This window comes from Phycodurus eques, chromosome 14 (genome assembly GCF_024500275.1).
Source record: "Phycodurus eques isolate BA_2022a chromosome 14, UOR_Pequ_1.1, whole genome shotgun sequence".
Taxonomy (NCBI): domain Eukaryota; kingdom Metazoa; phylum Chordata; class Actinopteri; order Syngnathiformes; family Syngnathidae; genus Phycodurus; species Phycodurus eques.
The window spans coordinates 24119518-24141607 of NC_084538.1; the positions used below are offsets into that span (position 1 = coordinate 24119518).

Here is a 22090-nt window from a genome sequence, read left to right on the forward strand (position 1 = left end):
ACATCCGTTACTAAAATAAAAATAAAAAAAAATAAAAAATTCAAGGACGTGTTTGACCTACTGCGTGACAAAGTACAGCAAGACAGCCGTACACTCAACCTTCAACACTGTGAAATGACAATTCTCCCCCTTGCTTTGGTGAAAACCCACTTAAGCTCACGAGTGTGGCACTGGACAATAGGGCCATAATTCATCTTGTGTTCGTGTTACCTGTCAAGTCAGTACCTTTGCTCATTGGACAAGATCTGCTAAGTCGTTTCATGCCATTAATTGACTATACGAGGCGTGAGATTTATGCACAGGTGCGCCGGCCCCTGAAGCCGCCAGAACACAATAGAGAATCGTACCAGTGCTACACTGAGCCTCCTGAATGCGTCACCGCTACCAAAATCACAGCCAGATGACAGCTTGACGAAAGGGATGTGCACACCAGAAACGCTGGAGATGTCCACCAAGTGGGCACTCTCGCGATAATTCTTCCAAGCTTTCGAGACCATAAGACCCCTCGGTGAGATGGAAAACTGCGCCCTATCAGTCGCATTTACGGGCCCCGGCCCTCATCATTGGTCCATCCATTCAGCTGTCACTCTAACCTTGATTGTGTCTTCCTTGATTAGCTGGCCGTCACTTTCAGTCGTTGTACTTCTTTTGTGATTTTCACACACACGGCTTCAACAGCACAGGACATGTGGGCATCGTCTCTTATCAGAGACCTCAGACTTCCTGTACACTTGTTCGGTACACCTTGCACCTCGGTGCCATCTTTTTTCTCATCCTGCCCACCCTTTCGTTTCAAAGGCAACACCTGAAAACCAACTCATCTGGTGCACCTGCAACGACCACTTGGGATGTGCAATTCCTTCTGTGCTGGTTCCCAGCCTTCCTCTTCTGTTCTATGTCGTTTGTGGTGTCGAAGTTGCCTGCTTTTTATTTAATCTTTCCGTGGCTCGCCTTGGCGGCCACCCTCTTAATTCTTCCTCCCGGCGCGCTGCGCAAGCTTCACTCTGGTTTCTCCTTGGGTTTCCACCTGCTCATTTGCATTTCGTTACTGCGTCTCTGTGGAGCTCACTTCTCAGCCACTCGTGACTCAACGCAGCACAGGGATGGGGGGGGGGGGGGGGTCACACAAGACTCCGCCCATGATGCACCAATCCGGCCCATCGCAGGTCTTTCCTTACAAGCTCCCAAGCTCTGCATGTCAATCCTGAGTTCCAAAGAAAAAACGTTCTTGTTGCTGGCGCAACCAAAGATACCATCAAAGATGCCACTTGGTACCACCTACCATCCAGCAGTTATGACAGCCATATTGTGATTTCTAAGTTTCTCAAACAGCGCAAATTTGAATAAGGCCTCGAAATGCTGGAAAAAAATTATATTTGAAGGAACGCAGGTGTTTGACATCACCAACACTAAGGTGTCAAAACCCCTGTTTGCACATTCCGGCCTGTGCTACAGATCTTAACTTAAGGGCCATCCTCGAACCACTACATGATTTTCAGCCAAGCCGCCCTGCTCTACCGAAAGTCCCAGGAGCGGCGGAGCTGCTCAGAACAGTACCCCAATGCTTGCCTGAGGTTTTCCGGGAAAAAGGAAGGGCCGAGCTCGAAAATGTCCAAGCTCAAACCGTGCAGGAAGTCCTCCCCCTTTGACCGAACATTCCCGGACCTCCTTGTTGCTCTCTGACTTAGGCTAAGTTTACTTTCCTTTGTACAGTGTAGAACACCTGCCTTTCATCTCTTGCTTTTGGTTGCTATTTGAGTGGTTCACACCTTATAGTAGAGTTTTCGTTTTTCCCTTTTTCTTGTTTTTGGAGACACCCTCTGTTTGCAAGAAGGGAGCAGGGCTGAATAACTTCTTTTTTCTTTTTCCCTTATTTTTGAAGAGCCCTACAAAAACTCTCCGTCAACGTTCATGGTAGTAGTATTTTCCCCTGTCTCTCTCAACTGCACAATCTCTTGACCTCACCACATAGAAACAACAATGACATCAATATTCACATATAGACACACACATTGAGTAAGCAGCTGTCATGGACACCTGTTACAGTTGAAAAGGGGGGGTGGTATCCACTAATGTTTTACTCTGGTAACTGCATTGCTGTGTGTACCTGCCAACCTGTGCCGCCGAAACCCGCCATCGAGCCGAACTTTTGCCAACGAAGGGGTGATATTTAGCGGACATGCACGCCGCAACTTTGAGGCGTCACAGAGACTAGTGACCACCTGAGAATTCCCACTCCCCCACGCTGCCCTGCTGTGAGACGGCGACTAGGACAATTCCTTGTGTACGTCAAGTGGACCTTAACCGACTTGACCTTAACCGAATCTTGATTCCTGTCTTCAAAAGACTCCTTCCCCGACCAAACGATTGGAGGGACACTCCCTTCAAGCAGACTATGAGGTTAATATTCACCCCATGCCCCATGGGTGCAGGCCCGGCCACCAGGCGCTTGCCTTCGAGCCCCACCACCAGGCCTGGCTCCAGTGGGGGGCCCCGGTGACCCGAGTCCGGGCAAGGGAAAACGAAGTCCAGTTTGTGCCTATGGACCAAACAGCAGTTCAGAGTACCCACCCTTTCTGGAGTCCTTGGAGGGGGTGCTGGAGAGCGCTCCCGCTGGGGACTCCATCGTTCTGTTGGGGGATTTCAATGCTCACTTGGGCAATGACAGTGAGACCTGGAAGGGTGTGATTGGGAGGAACGGCCCCCCCGATCAGAATCCGAGCGGTGTTCTGTTATTGGACTTCTGTGCTCGTCGTGGATTGTTCATAACGAACACCATGTTCAAGCATAAGGATTTCCACACGTTCACTTGGCACCAGGACACCCGAGGTCGCAGTTCGATGATTGACTTTGTGGTCGTGTCATCGGACTTGCGGCCGCTTGGACACTCGGGTGAAGAGAGGGGCGGAGCTGTCAACTGATCACCACATGGTGGTGAGTTGCCTCCGATGGGGGGGGAAGATGCCGGTCCGACGTGGCAGGCCCAAACATATTGTGAGGGTCTGCTGGGAACGTCTGGCAGAATCCCCTGTCAGAAGGAGTTTCAACTCCCACCTCTAACCGAACTTTGCTCATGTTCCGGGGGGACGCGGGGGACATTGAGTCCGAGTGGACCATGTTCCGCGCCTCCATCCACTCTCTCTCTGTCTGGGATGCTCAGAACTACATCATCTAGCTCCTTCCAGAATTTCTCTTTCACCTGTAGGTCACAACCTACCTGTGGGGCATAGCCACTAATTCTTCTTTTCCTTTCGGCTTGTCCCTTTCAGGGTCGCCACAGCGCGTCATCCTTTTCCATGTAAGCCTATCTCCTGCATCCTCCTCTCGAACACCAACTGCCATCATATCTTCCTTCACGACATCCATCAACCTTCTCTTTGGTCTTCCTCGAGCTCTCTTGCCTGGCAGCTCCATCCTCATCATCCTTCTTCCAATATACTCACTATTTCTCCTCTGGACGTGTCCAAACCATTGAAGTCTGCGCTCTCTAACTTTGTCTCCACAACATCGAACCTTGGTTGTCCCTCTGATGAGCTAATTTCTAATTTTATCCAACCTGGTCACTCCGAGAGCGAACCTCAACATCTTCATTTCCGCCACCTACAGCTCTGCTTCCTGTTGTCTCTTCAGTACCACTGTCTCTAATCCGTACATCATGGCTGGCCTCACCACTGTTTTATATACTTTGCCCTTCATCCGTGTAGAGACTATTCTGTCACATAACACACCTGACACCTTCCTCCACCTGTTCCAACCTGCTTAGACCCGTTTCTTCACTTCCTGACCACACTCACCATTGCTCTGGACGGTTGACCCCAAGTATTTAAAGTCCTCCACCCTTGCTATCTCTTCTCCCTGTAGCCTCACTCTTCCCCCACCACCCCTCTCATTCATGCACATATATTCTGTCTTACTTCGGCTAATCTTCATTCCTCTGCTTTCCAGTGCATGCCTCCATCTTTCTAACTGTTCCTCCAGCTGCTCCCTGCTTTCGCTGCAGATCACAATGTCAACTGCAAACATCATGGTCCCCGGGGATTCCAGTCTAACCTCATCTGTCAGCCTATCCATCACCACTGCAAAAAGGAAGGGGCTCAGGGCTGATCCCTGATCCAGTCCCACATCCACCTTAAATCCGTCTGTCACACCTACAGCACACCTCACCGTTGTTCTGCGGCCCTCGTACATGTCCTGTATTATTCTAACATACTTCTCTGCCACTCCAGACTTCCGCATGCAGTACCACAGTTCTTCTCTGGGTACTCTGTCATAGGCTTTTTCTCTAGATCTCCAAAGACACAATGTTGCTCCCTCTGACCTTCTCTGTATTTTTCCATCAACATCCCCAAGGTAAATAATGCATCTGTGGTACTCTTTCTAGGCATGAAACCATACTGTTGCTCGCAAATACTCACTTCTGTCCTGAGTCTAGCCTCCACTACTCCTCTTTCCCATAACTTCACTTCACTCATCAACTTTATTCCTCTATAGTTACCACAGTTCTGCACATCACCCTTGTTCTTAAAAGATGGGCACCAGCACACTTTTCCTCCATTCCTCAGACATTTTCTCACGCGCTAGAATTCTATTGAAGAAGCTGGTCAAAAACTCCACAGCCACCTCTCCTAGATGCTTCCATACCTCCACAGGAATGTCATCAGGACCAACTGCCTTTCCATTTTTCATCCTCTTTAATGCCTTTCTAACTTCCCCCTTACTAATCATTGCCACTTCCTGGTCCACCACACTTGCCTCTTCTACTCTCCCATCTCTCTCATTTTCCTCATCCATCAACTCCTGACTTTTGTCTGACTTTTGCAATGATGTAACTTTTTTGTCATATGTATAACCAACCCTACTGTCATTCTCACCTTTATATCTCTTGTAGCTTGAAGGCCGTAGCCTTCTTTTCCAAAGTTGGCAATTCGGATCCCATCACAGGAAGCCCCATTCGCTTTTGCCCAGGACACCAGATCCTGGAAATGGCTGTGTCTGCAACCCTCAAATACTACCGACATACCTGGGAAAAAAGGCAATTTAAAACTTGAGTGGCATTTGCAATGTGTACTGCAAAATAAACAATTATGTAGCCCAGTGGTAAATCAGGGTTACAAACTTACAGATCCTGATGGTTTAATATAAATCCATTACTAGCCATCTACGGGTCACCAGAATATTAGTATTTAACTTAATTATTGATGTAAATATACAGGGTAATTGAAAGGTAACTACCTATTTTAAAATGCTTATAATTTATTCATACGTCATAATATTTCTCTCAATTTCTTTGTGTATGTTCCATGTTCCTTTTTTCTGTGGGGTTCGTTAAAGGAGCAAGTCTATTCTACCAAACCAACGACTTTTGCAGAACTTGAAGGGTGAATACGAGAAGTCAGGTGTGTGATTGTGGTCGGGGGTGCGACAGTGTGGGTGTGGGGTGTGAAAGTGTCCTTTTCAAATCTGCAGAAGAAGGTATTCAAGTCGTTGGCTAGTGTGCTATTGTTCTCAGCTTGGGAGGGTCGTCGCTTGTAATTAGTCAGCGATTGGAATGCATGCCAGACTGATTTAGAGTCGTTAGCGCTAAACTGTTTTTACAACTTTGCTGCATAGTTCCTCTTTGCAATGTTAATTTCTTTAGTCAGCTGGTTTCTAGCTCGATTATACAGGGACCTGTCCCCGCTCTGATATGCGCCCTCCTTAGCTTGGCGAAGCTGCTTAAGTTTAGCAGTGAACCACGGCTTGTTGTTGTTGAATGTGCGAAATTATTTTGTTGGTACACACACACATCTTCACAGAAACTGATATAGGATGTAACAGTGTCCGTATATTCATCCAGGCTGCCAGCTGAATTTTCCAAGACACTCCAGTCTGTGCAGTCTAAGCAGCTTTGCAGTTCCATCTTGGCTTCACTGGTCCACTTTTTCCACTCTTTTCACTGTAGGCTTCGCGCATTTAAGTTCTTGCTTGTACGTCGGTATTAAGTGAATTAAGCAGTGATCAGACGAGCCCAGGGCTGCACGAGGTATAGCACGGTATGCGTTTTTTACCGTAGTGTAGCAGTGGTCTAAAATTTTATTTTCCCTGGTAGGACAGTCGATGTGCTGCTTGTATTTAGGGAGTTCGTGGTTGAGTTTAGCTTTGTTAAAGTCCCCGAGAATAATGAAAAATAACGAATAACGGACTGTTATGGACGCAAAGTTCAAAAATCTGCATCTGTGATGGTATGGGGCTGTGTTAGTGACAATGGCATGGGTAACTTACACATCTGTGAAGGCACCATAAATGCTGAAAGGTACATACAGGTTTTGGAGAAACGTCTTTTTCATGGACGCCCCTGCTTATTTCAGCAAGACAATGCCAAACCACATTCTGCACGTGTTAAAACAGTGTGGCTTCGTAGTAAAGGAGTGCGGGTACTAGACTGGCCAGCCCGCAGTCCAGACCTGTCTCCCATTGAAAATGTGTGGAGCATTATGAAGCGTAAAATACGACAACGGAGGCCCCGGACTGTTGAACAGCTGAAGCTGTACATCAAGCAAGAATGGGAATGAATTCCACTTAGAAAGCTTCAACAATTAGTGCCCTCAGTTCCCAAACGTTTGTTAAATGTTGTTAAATGAAAAGGTGATGTAACACAGTGGTAAACATGACCCTGTCCCAGCTTTTTTGGAATGTGTTGCAGCCATAAAATTGAAGTTAATGATTATTTGCTAAAAACAATAAAATATATCAGTTTGAACATTAAATATCTTGTCTTTGTAGTGTATTCAATTAAATATCGGCTGAACATGATTTGCAAATCATGTTCAATTGTTTCGAACCACAATTCAAAATTAATGTCTGATTTTAAATTGGTTAATTTCCATTTTTTTTCCATTTATTCTTACTTATGTCAGTTGCTTACTTTTAGAATACTTTTATTTTGTTACTCCCAAAACCCCTATGATGAATACAATAAATGGATATAGGTCTCCCTTGCCCTGACTCCACTCTGGAAATGCCCATGGTGAGAGGCACCGAGCAGGTGTCGGTGTACTTATTGACCCCCCACACCCCCACCGCTCCCCACACCCCCACGGCTCGACACCAGTACATTGGGGTTCACCCCGGTGGACGAGAGGCATGCTGGAGAGCGCTCCCGCTGGGGACTCCATCGTTCTGACGGGGGACTTCAATGCTCACGTTGGCAATGACAGTAAGACCTGCACCGGCGTGATTGGGAGGAACGCCCCCCCCCCCCCCCCGATCAGTGTTCTGTTATTGGACTTCTGTGCTCATCACGGATTGTCCATAACGAATACCATGTTCAAGCATAAGGGTGTCAAACACGTGCACTTGGCACCAGGACAACCTAGGTCGCAGTTCGATGATCGACTTTGTTGTCATGTCATCGGACTTGCGGCCGAATGTCTTGGACACTCAGGTGAAGAGAGGGGCGGAGCTGTCAACGGTTGGCTCCGATGGTGGGGGAAGATGCCGGTCCGACCTGGCAGGCCCACAGGTATTGTGAGAGTCTGCTGGGAACGTATGGCAGAATCCCGTCAGAAGGAGTTTCAACTGCCACGTCTAGCAGAACTTCACCCACGTCTCGGGGGAGGCGGGGGACATTGAGTCCGAGTGGACCATGCTCCGTGCCTCTATTGCCGAGGCGGCCGAACGGAGCTGTGGCCGTAAGGTAGTCGGTGCCTGTCGTGGCGGCAATCCCCGAACCTGTTGGTGAACATGTACGGTGAGGGATACCGTCAAGCTGAAGAAGGAGTCCTAGCGGGCCTTTTTGACCTGTGGGATGCCTGAGGCAGCTGATGGGTACTGGCTGGCCAAGCGGAATGCAGCTTTGGTGGTCGCTGAAACAAAAACTTGGGTATGGGAGAAGTTCGGTGAGGCCATGGAGAAAGACCTCCGGACGGCTTCGAGGAAATTCTGGTCCACTATCTGCCGTCTCAGGAGGGGGAAGCAGTGCACCATCAACACTGTGTATAGTGGGGATGGGGCGCTGCTGACCTCGACACGGGACGTTGTGAGTCGGTGGGGAGAATAATTCGAAGACCTCCTCAATTTCTTTCCATCAGGAAGCAGAGTCTGGGATCTCTGAGGTAGGCTCTCCTATCTCTGGGGCTGCTGTCACAGAGATGGTTAAAAAGCTCCTCGGTGGCAAGGCCCCGGGGGTGGATGAGATTCGCCCGGAGTTCCTAAAGGGTCTGGATGTTGTGGGGCTGTCCTGGATGACACACACGTTCCGGGCACGTCCCACTGGCTAGAGTCTCTCGGCTCGCCTGGGAACGCCTCCGGATCCCCTCGGAAGAGTTGGAAGAAGTGGCTGCGGAGAGGGAAATCTGGGCGTCGCTGCTAAAGCTCCAGCCCCCACGACCTGACCTCGGATAAGCGGTATAAAATGGGTGGATGGATGATTTGCAAATCATTGTATTCAGTTTTTGTTGAACACAACGTCCCAACTTCATTGTAATTGGGGTTGTAATAAGTATACAGTTTATAAGCCTCGATCAGCGACTTCCGGGTGAATTGTTTGTCATGTTGTCTGGAGATGTCTGCCAGACATCTTCCTGTTGACAGCGCAAGTAATATTTTGGTCTCCCAGAGGACTCCGCCAGTGAGATGGGCCCTTAACCCCTCTCTCCCTCCACGTGTGTGCGCACTGCCACCCTTCCCACCTCCCCTCAGCTGTGAAGGAGAAGAAAATAAATTAATAAATAGCAGCTCGGCTCTTCTCTCCTAATTGTTTAGGGCGTGACAGTCTCAATTTCCCCCAAAAAAGCTAACTACCGGTAACGGACAGTGAAGCGGTTATTAAAACCTTGACTTTTCAAAACCACGATATACCTTCAACACGGTAATCGGCCCGTAATGCAATTAAATTACGGTACTTTTTTTTTTTTTTGGGATTTCAGAATTTCTTGCTTATAATAAGCAAACGTTACCGCATTGTTCTCATGTTCTGGTGTCTTAAAGGTACTAGATTCTAGTTATTTTAGTTTCAAGAGTTCTCGGCAAACAAATTTTACTAAGCCCAATTTTTTATTTATTTATTTTTTTTTTTTAAATAAGAAAATCTTACCAAATTTGCTTATTTCTAGCCAGGCTTATTTTGCAGTGTGTAAGAAGAGGAAGTGTGCCGTGAGTCATGATCCTTTGGGTATTCTGACCGTAGCATGTCACAAACAAATTCATTTGTGACACAGAGGGTAGAAATTATTTTCTAGGACAACTAATACATTTAGCGGACATGTATACCCCTCCCTTTCATTTCCATAGATTTTCCATGGCTGAAAAATGTATCAATGGTTTTAATTAATCAAATGCAATTTCTGAATTAACTGTTCAGATTATTATCACGAATACTATTATAATTTGAATAAATGGTGTAGAAGAAACATTTCCCACTGTGTGAAGGGTAGAGTACAAAATTGATATAATCACATGAATATAAAAAGTATTGTGACGTTTATAGGAAGAGACGACAAATTACCCTTCTGTTTCTTGCTGATCTTCTCCACCAAACTTCTAATTTGGACATATTCCTCCCACTCTTCACTGGCAGACGGAGCTTCACTGCTACACCCTGAAAGAAACATTAACTATTAAAAACATCAACGCCGCATTACTCTAAGGCAGTGTTTCCCAACCAGGGGTAAGTGTAGCCCTAGGGGTGCGCGAGCACATTGCAAGGGGTACGTGAAAACAAGCTTGAACAGGTGTCATGGAATCCAGGATTTTTTTTTTTTTTTTAATTAACGGTTATCAGGCACAGTCACTGAAAAAAGACATGTATTCAGTTTACAGGTACATTTTTTTTTTTTTTTTAATTTGGATTATTTCACATATTACCATATTTTCACGACCATAAGGCGCACTTAAAAGTCTTCAATTTTCTCCAAAATGGACGGGGCGCCTTATAATGCGGCGCGCCTTATGTGTGCACAGAGTTACAACATCTATAAATATTGTGGGATGAGCGCTCTGCTTTTTTTTTTTTTTTTTTAACTTTTTTTTGGACCGCTTGACTGACTGGGAGCATTTCCTGCCAACACGCTGCTTATACAGAGGAAAAGAGGACGTGGCTGAGGGCAGCATGCGGACGTAAAGGGGGAAGGCTGCGTGAAGGACGCTGCTAAAGCCACGCCCCCAGTAGGTGTATAGCACCGGGGTATGCATTGTGCAAAACAACATCGGTTTGGCTAAGGACCCCCGAAAAGGGCACCTAGAAGAGACACGCTTATGAAGCGCAGTTTAAACTGCAAGCTATCAGTTACGCAGAGGAACATGGGAATCGAGCAGCCGCGAGAGAATTCAAGATCAACAAATCCATGGTTCGCAAGTGGACGAAGCAGGAAAACGAGCTTCGGCGAGTCCAGAGGACGAAGCGGAGTTTCTGCGGGGAAAAAAAAAAAGAGAAAAACAAAACACGGAAACAAGGCGAGGTGGCCTGAGTTGGAAGACCAACCTGAGCAATGAATTAATGAACTCCACATCGGTGTAAGTGAAGTTGCGAGCGGCGTGGAAGCGATGGATGACAGATGGCGAACACAGCTTTACTTTACTAAGCTTTACCGGGCGAGTTACGCCACAATTTGTGAATGGATTGTGGATGCTCGACCTAACGTGTCTGCTTGCACTGTTGTTCGAGCTTTCGTAAAAGCTGGCATCATTTCTGAGGAGCCGCACGGCAACGAGACTGACTCGAACCTGATATGTTTGATTGAGAACTTGCCCAGCTGTTATAGTGGAGCACAGAGTCCAAAGCAAACACGGTGAAGCAGCATTTCGCTATTATGCTGCACACAAATGGAATGAGTTGCCAACAGAAATGACGTCAGCCCCAAGTGTGCATGTTTTTAATTCCAGGTTAAAAACTCTTTTTCCCATGCTTTTTAGAGCATTTCCACTTTTAAATATCTCTTGCACTGTATGCTGTTTTAATTGTACTTTTTTCTCTGAGTTTTAAATGTTTATACGCTGTTTTCTTCTCTGTTTTTAAATGCTTTTAATCATGGAAAGCACATAGAGTTACCTTGTGTATGAAATGCGCTATATAAATTTGCTTTGCGACTATTATTATCATGTGATATCTCATAACACAGTCGGTGCCTACTGATGGGGAGGTCAATCAGCATTTTACATTAAAAAAAATATACATTTACATAGCACTTTTCATACATTAACCCACAGCGTTAACCCACTCTTTAGAGTTGGTTGCCCTCATAGCCTTTTGAAAGGTAATGTGGAAGTAAAATGCTTGTGAAACAGAGATATTCACAGTTAGTCGCTTGCAACTTTATCTGAGGCAAATGGGTGAAGAGCAACGGTTTTATTTTTTCTAAAATTGGTGGATGTCGTGTCTGGCACGCAACTGTCGCAACATCAAAGATGTATTTTTGCTATATTTCAGTTATAAAATGTGTATAACTGCGCGTAGAATGCTGAGGTCATGTCACGTAGTCAGTCCCCCACCCCTAATGGTGTGTGCGCGTGTGTCACTCACTTTCATGTTTACGCACACGCAGAAACGCACGAACACGCGCGCACACCCGGTTGCTTCCATGGACCACAATCGGCATCTATCAGGAGAGAGTCTTCAGAGAACTGTAGTGAGAATGTGTGCTTGTTTACATTTAGGTACATAGCACTGTGTTGGCATGTCAAGTGTGCACGAAGTTGCTGATTTAATGTGGCACTAATATCGAAGTTATCGGTTCATGTCGATGACATCATTCTCTAACTTGAGAGACCGGCGATTGCATTTAATGAGGATAGGACCTGATGGGACCGGTTCTTTTATGACCTGGAGGTAATCTGCTTCAATTTGAGAGAGAAACTTTATCGAATATCGATTGATTGATTGGTTCCTTCGAGTCTGGCGCACACGTCACTCCCCCGTGCGTCAACAGTACAAATGATGGCTTTTTTGTTGACTTTGATATCTTTTACCAAAGACAAAGCCTTTAAAAACATGACTTCAAAATTGCACGATGCAATTTTGAAATTTGTAGACATAGGAGATGCTCATTGACTCTACGCCACAGTAAAATTGGAATATTTTGGCTCATTTACTCCCAGCATGAAGCATATAGTTCGATATACTGTAGAGCTGTTGTGTTATCCCGCTTTTCCCGTGAATATAGAAAGAACCATAGCATTGCTGTTGGAGGAATGGTGTTGATTTTCTGCGGTGTTTCCACCGCCAAACCACCAGATGGCGCCAGAGACCAGGTCATTCTTTTTCTTGCAGCGCTTTCCAGCAGATATGGCCTCACACTGCTACCATTTCCCACATTGTATGCCACAAACAAATATGTCGGTGAGTTGGGATTGCGAGAAGAGTTGTGTTTGTGTGTGCGTGTTCAATGGGACCATTCTGACTAAATGTGTTTTTTTTTATGTTACCACTCCACCGTTTTATTTTGCCAAAATACTTTCTTACCAAGTCTTCGTGTGCAGATATAAATATATTCTGTGTGTGCCAATGTGAGGCTGGCCAAGGCTCGTCTGCAAATTCCAAACTGTAATTATTTGAAATCCTGCACTGCCATTCGTCGAGAGATAAGCTTTTACGAACTCCATGCTGTATTTGTACGCGAGTGTGTGTCAAAATCAATGTTTTTATGACATTCAAGGCTCTAATTACATCATATCAAATATTCTACTTGGAGTTTTTGTTTTTTTGGGCGGGGGCATATCTAGAGGTATGGTCATAACACAATACTGCTTTTATTGTCCAAAGAGGGCATCAAACAAAAAAATACAATTGAGATCCATGAACAGGTCTGGGCCTGCTGAACATTTTGAGGGATTGAAAGGAAACAATATAGATATATAGAACTTAGTTTTAACACGTTTGAGAGCATGAACCATGTTTTGCCGCAGTTTTTTTCTTTTAAACTTAATTTTGTCAAAAACTGATAATACATAAAAATCTGTTTTTATGACTTGTTGACTTATTCAAGGGTGTAATTACCTCATATAAAAATATAATTTCTTTCCACTTTGAATTTCTTTTATACGGTCATACCACAATAATGCTTTTATTGTCCATAGAGGGCATCAAACAAAAGAAAACCATAGATAGGGCTGATGCCACTCAACATTTTGAGTCAAATATTCATATATGACTTAGTTACTGTATAGCACTTTCAAGAGCCTCAACCATGTTTTGGCTCGAATGACTGCAGTGTTTTTTTTTTTTTTGATTTTTGATTTTTTTTTTTTTTTTTAACTGCCATTGTTGTAAAAATGAAAATGCATACAAATCTATGTTGTTGTTACGTTTGTATATTTTTACATAATTTGGGCTTCCAGCTCATAAAACCCACAAAATCAGGAATTCCACAAATTTGAACACGGTGAAGAAATCACCATTTACGTCTCAGTTTTTGTAGAAAAAAAAAAAAAAAAGAAATTGCGGTGACATTAAATCAATTCAAATATGGTGCTTTCAAAGCGATGTTAATACTTGGTTGGGAATCCCTTTGCTTGAATCACTGCCTGGATGCGCGGTGGCATTGAGGCATTGCCTGGGAGTTATGGAATTGATGCTTGCTGTCAGTTCTTCTTTGTTTTTGGGTCTGGTGCCCCCCATTTTCCTCTTGATAATACATACCCCTTAGAGTCTCAATGGTGTCCATTTGCCTCCACATGCATGTACACCGCAAGGCGGTGAATTTTCATTTCCAGGACCGCCATCTTACGTAGCAATTTGTGATAGTCTCTGGAAAAGGGAGGCATCTTGTTGCCGGTCTTGTTGCTAATAGCAGACGTTTGCTAATTAGCAGGTCATGCTCACGTAATGGTGAGGGGTTATAAAGAAATACTGAATTATGGCAACGACGGACTGTATCTACAAAAAGTACATTTCCACAGGTTTAAAAATATACAGGCCTCGCTGCTTCTAATTTCTGCACTGCTCTGCTTGCACTGTACGAGAGCAAGAGCAGGTGTCGTCGTTGTGCTGTGTATTCCTTACTCTGTAACGTACGCTGCGTTTGCTCATTCTCGGCTCTTAAATTATTTTATCGGTTGTTTGTGCCACATTCTGTATTTTAACGTCAAAATTAATTATGAATTATTAAGTTAATTATTATATCTTGTCAGGTTCTGTGTTTAGCAAGCTTTCCAATGATACAAACCTTTTGAATAATCGGAAGTTATTAAAGTTTTGGATCAGCAGTCTCGTGACTTCAGTCCGCATTGGCTGAGATTACGTCCCCAGACGTCCATTTACAGGGAAATAATGGTGCGGTTCATGCTGATCGGTGCGCTGCGAATTCAGATTTGTCAACACACATTTGCAAGTGCAAAGAAAATTGCAAGTGCAAAGAAAATTGGCCAGTACGCCTGTGTCATGAATCTGACAATTACTTTGCATATATGCTCAACTTCTGCACAAAAGTGAACCTTTTTACACATTTACGAGTGTTTTTGTTTATGTGTTTGTAACCGGGTCAATCTGTGTGTTTAATGGAGTTTTTGTATAACTGCACAAGATCTGTTGCTGCCTGACAGGAAAATGCCTCCCGATCCAGTGTAAACTGTGTCTGTAGCTCGGTGCGGTTCTTCTTCTGTGCTCCCCACTATAAATGTTTTCTGCGGCCACGCCTCTGCCCTTTTGTACAATCGTCCTGTGGGAGAGGTGGGTGACCATATTTCATTCAGGTGGTAATCCTGAACCATCCTAATGTTTCTCTTGGTTTATTATGCATCTTTAGTCTCAATGTTATTGTTATGTCTTTTCCTGTCACATAATGGGTACATGTCAGCGGAGTTACATTCAAAAATTTTATTTTTAACAGTTGAAGACCGCTGGCTTAACGCTGTGACAAGCCGAACTGACTTCCGGGTTGCCGATGTCATCTGTATTTTCTTTGTGTAGGCACTCGAGTGGACAGTGAAATTTATACGGAGGTTCTGCTGTTGTTTATTCTGTCAGGTATGTTTTGTTGAATTTGTGGTTCATTACGTACAAGGATTTTACCGCATAGTCGGGGCTCCCTTTTGTACAATCGTCCTGTGGGAGAGGAGCTCGAGTGGACAGTGAAATTTATACGGAGGTTCTGCTTTTGTTTATTCTGTCAGAATAAAAGGAGATCGTCTCCAAAAAGGTCCCGGTGTCACACGTTTCTTCGAACCGTCACAACGCAGAAGACCACCGGTCACACTTAGTGCGTTTAGGCCTGTAAAACATCGCGGACCAGCGATCGCCTACGCAGCCGACTGATCTGCTCTTCTCTTCCGCTCCCGCCTGCACCAGCTCTCGCTGACAACTACGTCATCGAAACGGAGCCCTGTGTTTTGACTTGCGTGTGTTATTTTATTTTTATTTTTTTGTGTTGTTTTGTCGTGTAGTCACTTGGTAAATTTAGTAGTGCAGGATTGTTGCTTGATTGTGTACGGCTTTCACTGCATTTGTATTATTATACTAGGCCGGTTACTTACAATTTTGCTCAGTTTCTCCGTTCAGGTGATTTGATGCCGAACATTTGCCAGGCTATTTTGCCTTATGATAGGACACTGCGAATGTTTGTTCCTGTGCTGTGTTTTGCTTGCTTCCTGAGCATTGCTGGGTTGATGACCCCTGGTAATATCCTTTCCCATTTTTGTTTGTGATGTGTTTTGGGCTTTTTGGATAAGTTGACCTGGGCTGTTCAGTTTTATTACGGGAAAGAAGAACACTAATATTGCAATGTCTGGATTAAATGGTGTGGGTAGGGGTCAGCAAGTTGCCTCGTTATGTTTTGGAAGGGGTAGGCCAAGGCCACCTAGTAATAACTGCATAGCAGACCAGTCAATGGTACGCCAGCCATTAATCTGCTGCGAGTTCCACTCCTATTGTTCAGACGGATCCCCAGCCAACCCATGTTATCACTACTAAGGCACGGCTTAACATCCCACCACCATGTACCAACCCAGTTGCAGCCAGCCACAGTATCCGGTCGGCCAGCCTTCCCCTTGGCAGGATCAGTCAGATGATAGTATCACGGCAAATCTCACCACCATGTACCAACCGAGTTGCAGAGAGTTGAAGGAGCGAGTGAGTTGTTTTATGCTCCAGTCGCTGTCGACGGCTGGTCCAATGTGAGAGGGATGCTCGATTCAGGGAGCATGTCATGCACACTTAGTGAAGAAGCGGAGTCTAAGCTTAGAGCTGCTGGCGTTGCCTCGGCTCCTCAGCCTGTACCTGAAAGCGTGGTGCTCATCGGATGTGGGGGCCTTCTCACTCGCCCTAAATGTATCTATGATTTGGACATTGACATTTATGGTTCCAGGTTTTTGGTTCTAACATTTGTAGTGCCAGGCAGAGAGAAAAACTCATCATAGGGACCAATGGTACTCCGGCCCCTCATTCAAAATATGAAATCAGACAAAAAGTACCGGGAGCTTGTTTGCTCAAGCAACATTGAACGGGAATGTTAACAGTTTCTCCAGCTACTGTCCTGTATCTCCCGTTGGTCAGTCCCCGAGATGCCAGACAAGATTGGCACAGTAAAATTGCAACAGGCTGTCACTTTGCAGCCACAGACAGAGTATGTTGTGTGGGGGAAACTGCCACCATCTGCTCTAGTGTCGGCTGGGAGCACTGTCATGGTTGAGCCTTCATCCGCCCGTTCTACTCCTAAGAACATCATGGTGGGGCGAGTCATTACGTCCATGTGGGGGGATCGCTGGATCCCCATGAAGGTTCTCAACCCCACACCGTGCCCATTTACACTGCGGCACAATGCCAAGATTGCTGATGTGTTCACCTGTGTTGTTGAGGATATTCCCATTGCTCAAAGGCTGTGCAAATCTCAGAATGACCAGCTGATCAGACCTACTCCATCATTTGGTGCGGCACCTGACCTGTCACAGCAGCTTAAAGACTGTGGGTTGAGTGACCTGAACATCAGTGGATGTGAGGTGTCAGATGAGTGGAAGAGGAAGTTGGCTGAGCTGATGTTGGTCTATCAAGATGTCTTCTCTAAGGACAAGTTGGACTGTGGTGAAGCCAAGGAGTTTGTTCATCGTATTCACCTCAATGATGACCGCCCCTTTCGGCGACCCTTCCCACGTATTCCCCCAGCACACTATCATAAGCTGAGAGAGATGGTGTCAGAAATGGAGATGAAGGGCATCATCAGCAAGTCCATCAGTGACTATGCCGCGCCATTGGTGATGGTTTGGAAAATAATCGGGGGACTTGAGGAGCTGACTTCCGCTGGCTTAATGCCAAAACTGTGAAGGATGCTCACCCTTTACCCCATCAGTCCGACTGTCTTGCTGCTCTTGGCGGAAACGCCCTCTTCAGCACCTCACATCCGGATTTTATAACATCCCCCTTCATGAGTCTGACAAGCGCTACATGGCCTTCACTACACCGCTTGGCCTTTATGAGTGCAACAGGGTTCCTCAGGGGTTATGCAACAGTCCAGCTTCCTTCATGCGAATGATGCTCAGCATCTTCGGTGACATGAACTTTTCCAGTCTCCTTTGCTATCTTGATGACTTACTGATGTTTGCGCGTTCGGAAGAGGAGGCCCTGAAACGCCTGGAAGTCGTGTTCTCTCGCCTGAGGGCAAGCAATCTGAAGCTTGCGCCAAAAAAGTGTCCCCTTCTCAGACGGTCTGTCAGGTTCCTGGGTCATGTGGTGGATGCTAATGGAGTTACAGTTGACCAGGAAAAGGTGAGGGTCATTACTGGAATCCAAAAGGTAGATCTCGTGGCTGCTGATGGTCTTACCCCATCCCCAAAGAAAGTGAGGTCATTCGTTGGCATGGTGATGTTTTTCCAACATTTCATCCCTGGATGCTCTCAAATTGCTAAATCAATCTTTGCTCTGACTGCAGACCAGAAAAGGAGAATTAAAGGCCCCCATGCTCATGGAAAAGCTGGAACTTTCCATAAATTGACTCCTCATGATTGGACCCCTGCTTGTGAAAAAGCATTTGAGGGACTCAAAAGTGCTCTCCTTGACTGTGTGGTGCTGGCACACCCTGATTGGCACACCGACGATTCCATAGATGGGCTGGGTGCTGTGCTGTCACAGGTTCCAGCTGGTGAAGAGAGAGTAAGACCCATAGCCTTTGCCAGCAAGTCGCTCAGCCGCAACCAAAGTAGATATCCTGCACACAGGCTTGACTTTTTGGCTCTGAAGTGGGCTGTATGTGATAAATTCAGCCATTGGCTCAAGGGTCATAAATTCACAGTTTGGACTGACAAAAATCCCCTCACATACATCCTCACCCAAGCCAAAGCTTGATGAATGCGAACAACGATGGGTCTCCAAGCTAGCTCCATACTCTTTCGAGTTAAAGTATGTTCCTGGTAAACTGAATGTTGTGGCAGATGCTCTGAGTAGGGACCCATTTGTGAAGCCTGTAGCTCAGCGGCTCTTGTCTGAGCTGTATTCTGAACTGGTGGAACAGGTCTGTAATGTAAAAGATGGCGGTGTCCAGGACACTTTCCGTTTGACCGGCCTGCCTCAGTCATTGGACGGCCCACCTGTCACAGATGCTGTTGCGTTTTCTTTTACATATGACGATGTCTCGTCTCTCGTCATCTCTTAGAGACTGGGATTGTGCTATCGTGCTATGTCTATGGCTGACCACGTGGCGACGCTGCCAACACCTGGCCATAAAGTTTTGCCTGCTCTGTCTCAGGTGGATCTCCTGTCTCAGCAGAGGCTGGACCCTGTCATCTCCAGGGCTGCTCATTATGTTGAGCGGAAGCGCAGACCTTCCAGGCGTGAGCGCTATCACGAGAGTCAGCAAACACTGAGGATTCTGAAACAGTGGGACAAGCTTACCTTCCTTGATGGCATCCTCTACAGGGTGGTGAAAGATCCGTTGACGAGACGAGATTTCAGTTAGTCATTCCTCATTCCCTGAAATCGGAGGTGCTGGCTGGTGTTCATGGCCATGCTGGCCATCAAGGACAACCACGCACTCTCTCCCTGGCTCGTCAGCGTTTCTTTTGGTATGACATGGAGAAGGACGTACGCAACCATGTGAGGACCTGCCATAGATGAATTCTCAGCAAAACACCAGAGCCAGCTGCAAGAGCCCCCTTAGAGAACATCAGGACTAGTGCTCCACTGGAACTGGTGTGCATTGACTTCTGGCCAGCTGTGGACAGAAATAAGTCTGCGTATGTTCTTGTGATCACTGATCATTTCACGAAGTTGGCGCTTGCATTCCCGTGCCAAGACCAGACCGCTAAGAAGCTTTGGGATGAATTCTTCTGTGTGTATGGCTTTGCTCAACGTATACACTCAGACCAGGGAGCAAACTTTGAGAGCAAGTTGGTTGCTGAGCTCCTGGAGTTGAGCGGTGTTGGAAAATCCCGGACGTAACCCTACCCATCCTATGGGGGACGGGACAACGGAGAGATTTAACCGTACCCTTGGCAACATGTTAAGAGCCCTCCCCCCATTTTTTTTTTGACAATTGTGCAAAAAGATGCAGAGTCCTTTAGCACTTAGAGCAGTTTGAATGACTAATATTGCAATAGTCCGGTGCAATGACGAGAATAATGAGGGGTGAGTCCGGGTGTTTTTTTTTTTTCAATTTCGTTGACTTGTTCGGCGAGCATTAGCAGTGCGGCGTTCGTGTTAGCTTGAGGCGGGATGTACGCTCCAGCGAGGATGAGTGATGCGAACTCACGCAGCGAGTAGAATGGCTTACAGTTCAAAAACAGCGACTCCAAATGCGGGCTGCAGTGTGTGCTGAGGTCCGTGACGTCCATACACGATTTTTTGTTGATATAGAAGTATATCCCGCCGCCTTTTGTTTTCCCCGATAACTCCGCGATGCGGTCCGCTCGGTGAAGATGGAAACCCGGAAGCATGACGGCGCCATCGGGTACAGCCTCACAAAGCCAAGTCTCCGTAGAGCACATGGCGTCCAAAGTCTTTACTGGTCTTTATCAGCAGATGAAGCTCGTCCATTTTGTTGGGTAGGGAGCGTACATTCGCGAGGCGGATCGACGGGAACGGCAATCTGTATCCTCTCTTGCGGAGTTTCACATGGATGCCGGCTCGCTTCCCTCTGTGGCGTCGCCTCCGCCTCCATGCGCCGAAAACCGCGGACGCCACTCCGGTGAGTAATTCGGGGAAAAAAACGAGCGGATTTGCGAAAGTTGGTGAAAGAAAGCCTCCTTTATGTTTAGCAAGTCTCCCCTTGTGTAAGTGAGTCGTGTAATGTCTCCAAAGACGAACGAAAAACAAAAACTAAAACAATACTAGAGAGCGCGTTACCGAGGTGACCACACTGGTAAGCGCCATCTTGAACTTACATCTTATGGACGCAAAGTTCAAAAGCCAGCATGTGTGATGGTATGGGGCTGTGTTAGTGTTAGTTTGTTTTTTTTCATCCATTTCCTGAGCCGCTTATCCTCACGAGGGTCGCGGGAGAGCTGGAGCCAATGCCAGCTATCATCGGGCAGGAGGTAGGGTACAGCCAGAACTGTTTGCCAGCCAATCGCAGGGGCACATTTAAACCACATTTGAACCATTTGTACTCACATTCACACCTCGGGGCAATTTAGAGTCTTCAATTAACCCACCGTGCATGTTTTTGGGATGTGTGAGGAAACCGGAGTGCCCGGAGAAAACCCAAGTATGCACGGGAAGAACATGCAAACTCCACAGAGACGGGGGTCGGGATTGAACCCCAGACCTCAGAACTGTGAGGCAGACGCTCTAAACAGTCGGTCACCTTGCCGGTTTAATTTTTTCTCCCATCATTAATGTGCACACAGCGCCCCATCCATCCATTTTCTGAGCCGCTTCTCCTCAGTAGGGTCGCAGGCGTGCTGGAGCCTATCCCAGCTGTCATCGGGCAGGAGGCGGGGTACACCCTGAACTGGTTGCCAGCCAATCGCAGGGCACATAGAAACAAACAACCATTCACACTCATGCCTACGGGCAATTTAGAGTCTCCAATTAATGCATGTTTTTGGGATGTGGGAGGAAACCGGAGTGCCCGGGGAAAACCCACGCAGGCACGGGAAGAACATGCAAACTCCACACAGGCGGGAACGGGTATTGAACCCGGGTCCTCAGAACTGTGAGGCTGACGCTCTAACCAGTCGGTCACCTTGCCGCTTTAATTTTTTCTCCCATCATTAATGTGCACACAGCGCCCCATATTGACAGAAAAAAATATATATATATTTTGAAATTCTTGCAGATTTATTAAAAAAGAAAAACTGAAATATCACACAGCCATAATTATTCAGACCCTTTGCAGTGACACTCATTTAACTCAGGCGATGTCCATTGCTTCTGATCATCCTTGAAATGGTTCTACACCTTCATTGGAGTCCAGCTGTGTTTGATTATACTGTTTGGACTTGATTAGGAAAGCCATACCCCTGTCTATATAAAACCGTACAACTCACAGTGCATGTCAGCGCAAATGAGAATCATGAGGTCAAAGGAACTGCCTGAAGAGCTCAGAGGCAGAATTGTGGCAAGGCACAGATCAGGCCAAGGTTACAAAAAAAAAAAAAAAAAAAAAAACTTCTGCTGCACTTAAGGTTCCTAAGAGCACAGTGGCCTCCGTAATTCTTAAATGGAAAACGTTTGGGACGACCAGAACCCTTCTTAGAGCTGGCCATCCGTCCAAACTGAGCAATCGGGTGAGAAGAGCCTTGGTGAGAGAGGAAAGTAGAACTCAAATATCAGTGGGGCTGAGCTCCAGAGATGCAGTCGGAAAATGGGAGAAACTTCTAGAAAGTCAACCATCACTGCAGCCCTCCACCAGTCGGGGCTTTGTTGCAGTGTGGCTCGACGGAAGGCTCTCCTCAGTGCAAGACACATGAAAGCCAGCATGGATTTTGGAAAAGAAAAAAAAAAAAAAAAAAAAAAAAAACACCTGAAAGACTGCAAGATGGTGAGAAATAAGATTTTCTGGTCCGATGAGACTAATATAGAACTTTTCGGCTTTAATTCTAAGGGGTTTGTGTGGAGAAAACCAGGCACCACTCATCACCTGTCCAATACAGTCCCAACAGTGAAGCATGGTGGTGGCAGCATCATGCTGTGGGGGTGTTTTTCAGCTGCAGGGATAGGACGACTGGTTGCTATCGAAGGAAAGATGAATGC

The 22090-nt window shown here is 46.2% G+C and overlaps 1 protein-coding gene across 1 annotated transcript in view; it reads right to left on the minus strand.

Annotated features, from left to right (window-relative positions):
• Window positions 1–22090, minus strand: part of setd3 (SET domain containing 3, actin histidine methyltransferase) — a 122339-nt gene that overhangs the window by 73043 nt on the left and 27206 nt on the right. Inside the window, 2 exon segments of the mRNA XM_061695742.1 lie at window positions 4872–5020; window positions 9485–9577. Coding sequence (XP_061551726.1) covers window positions 4872–5020; window positions 9485–9577 — 242 coding nt within the window.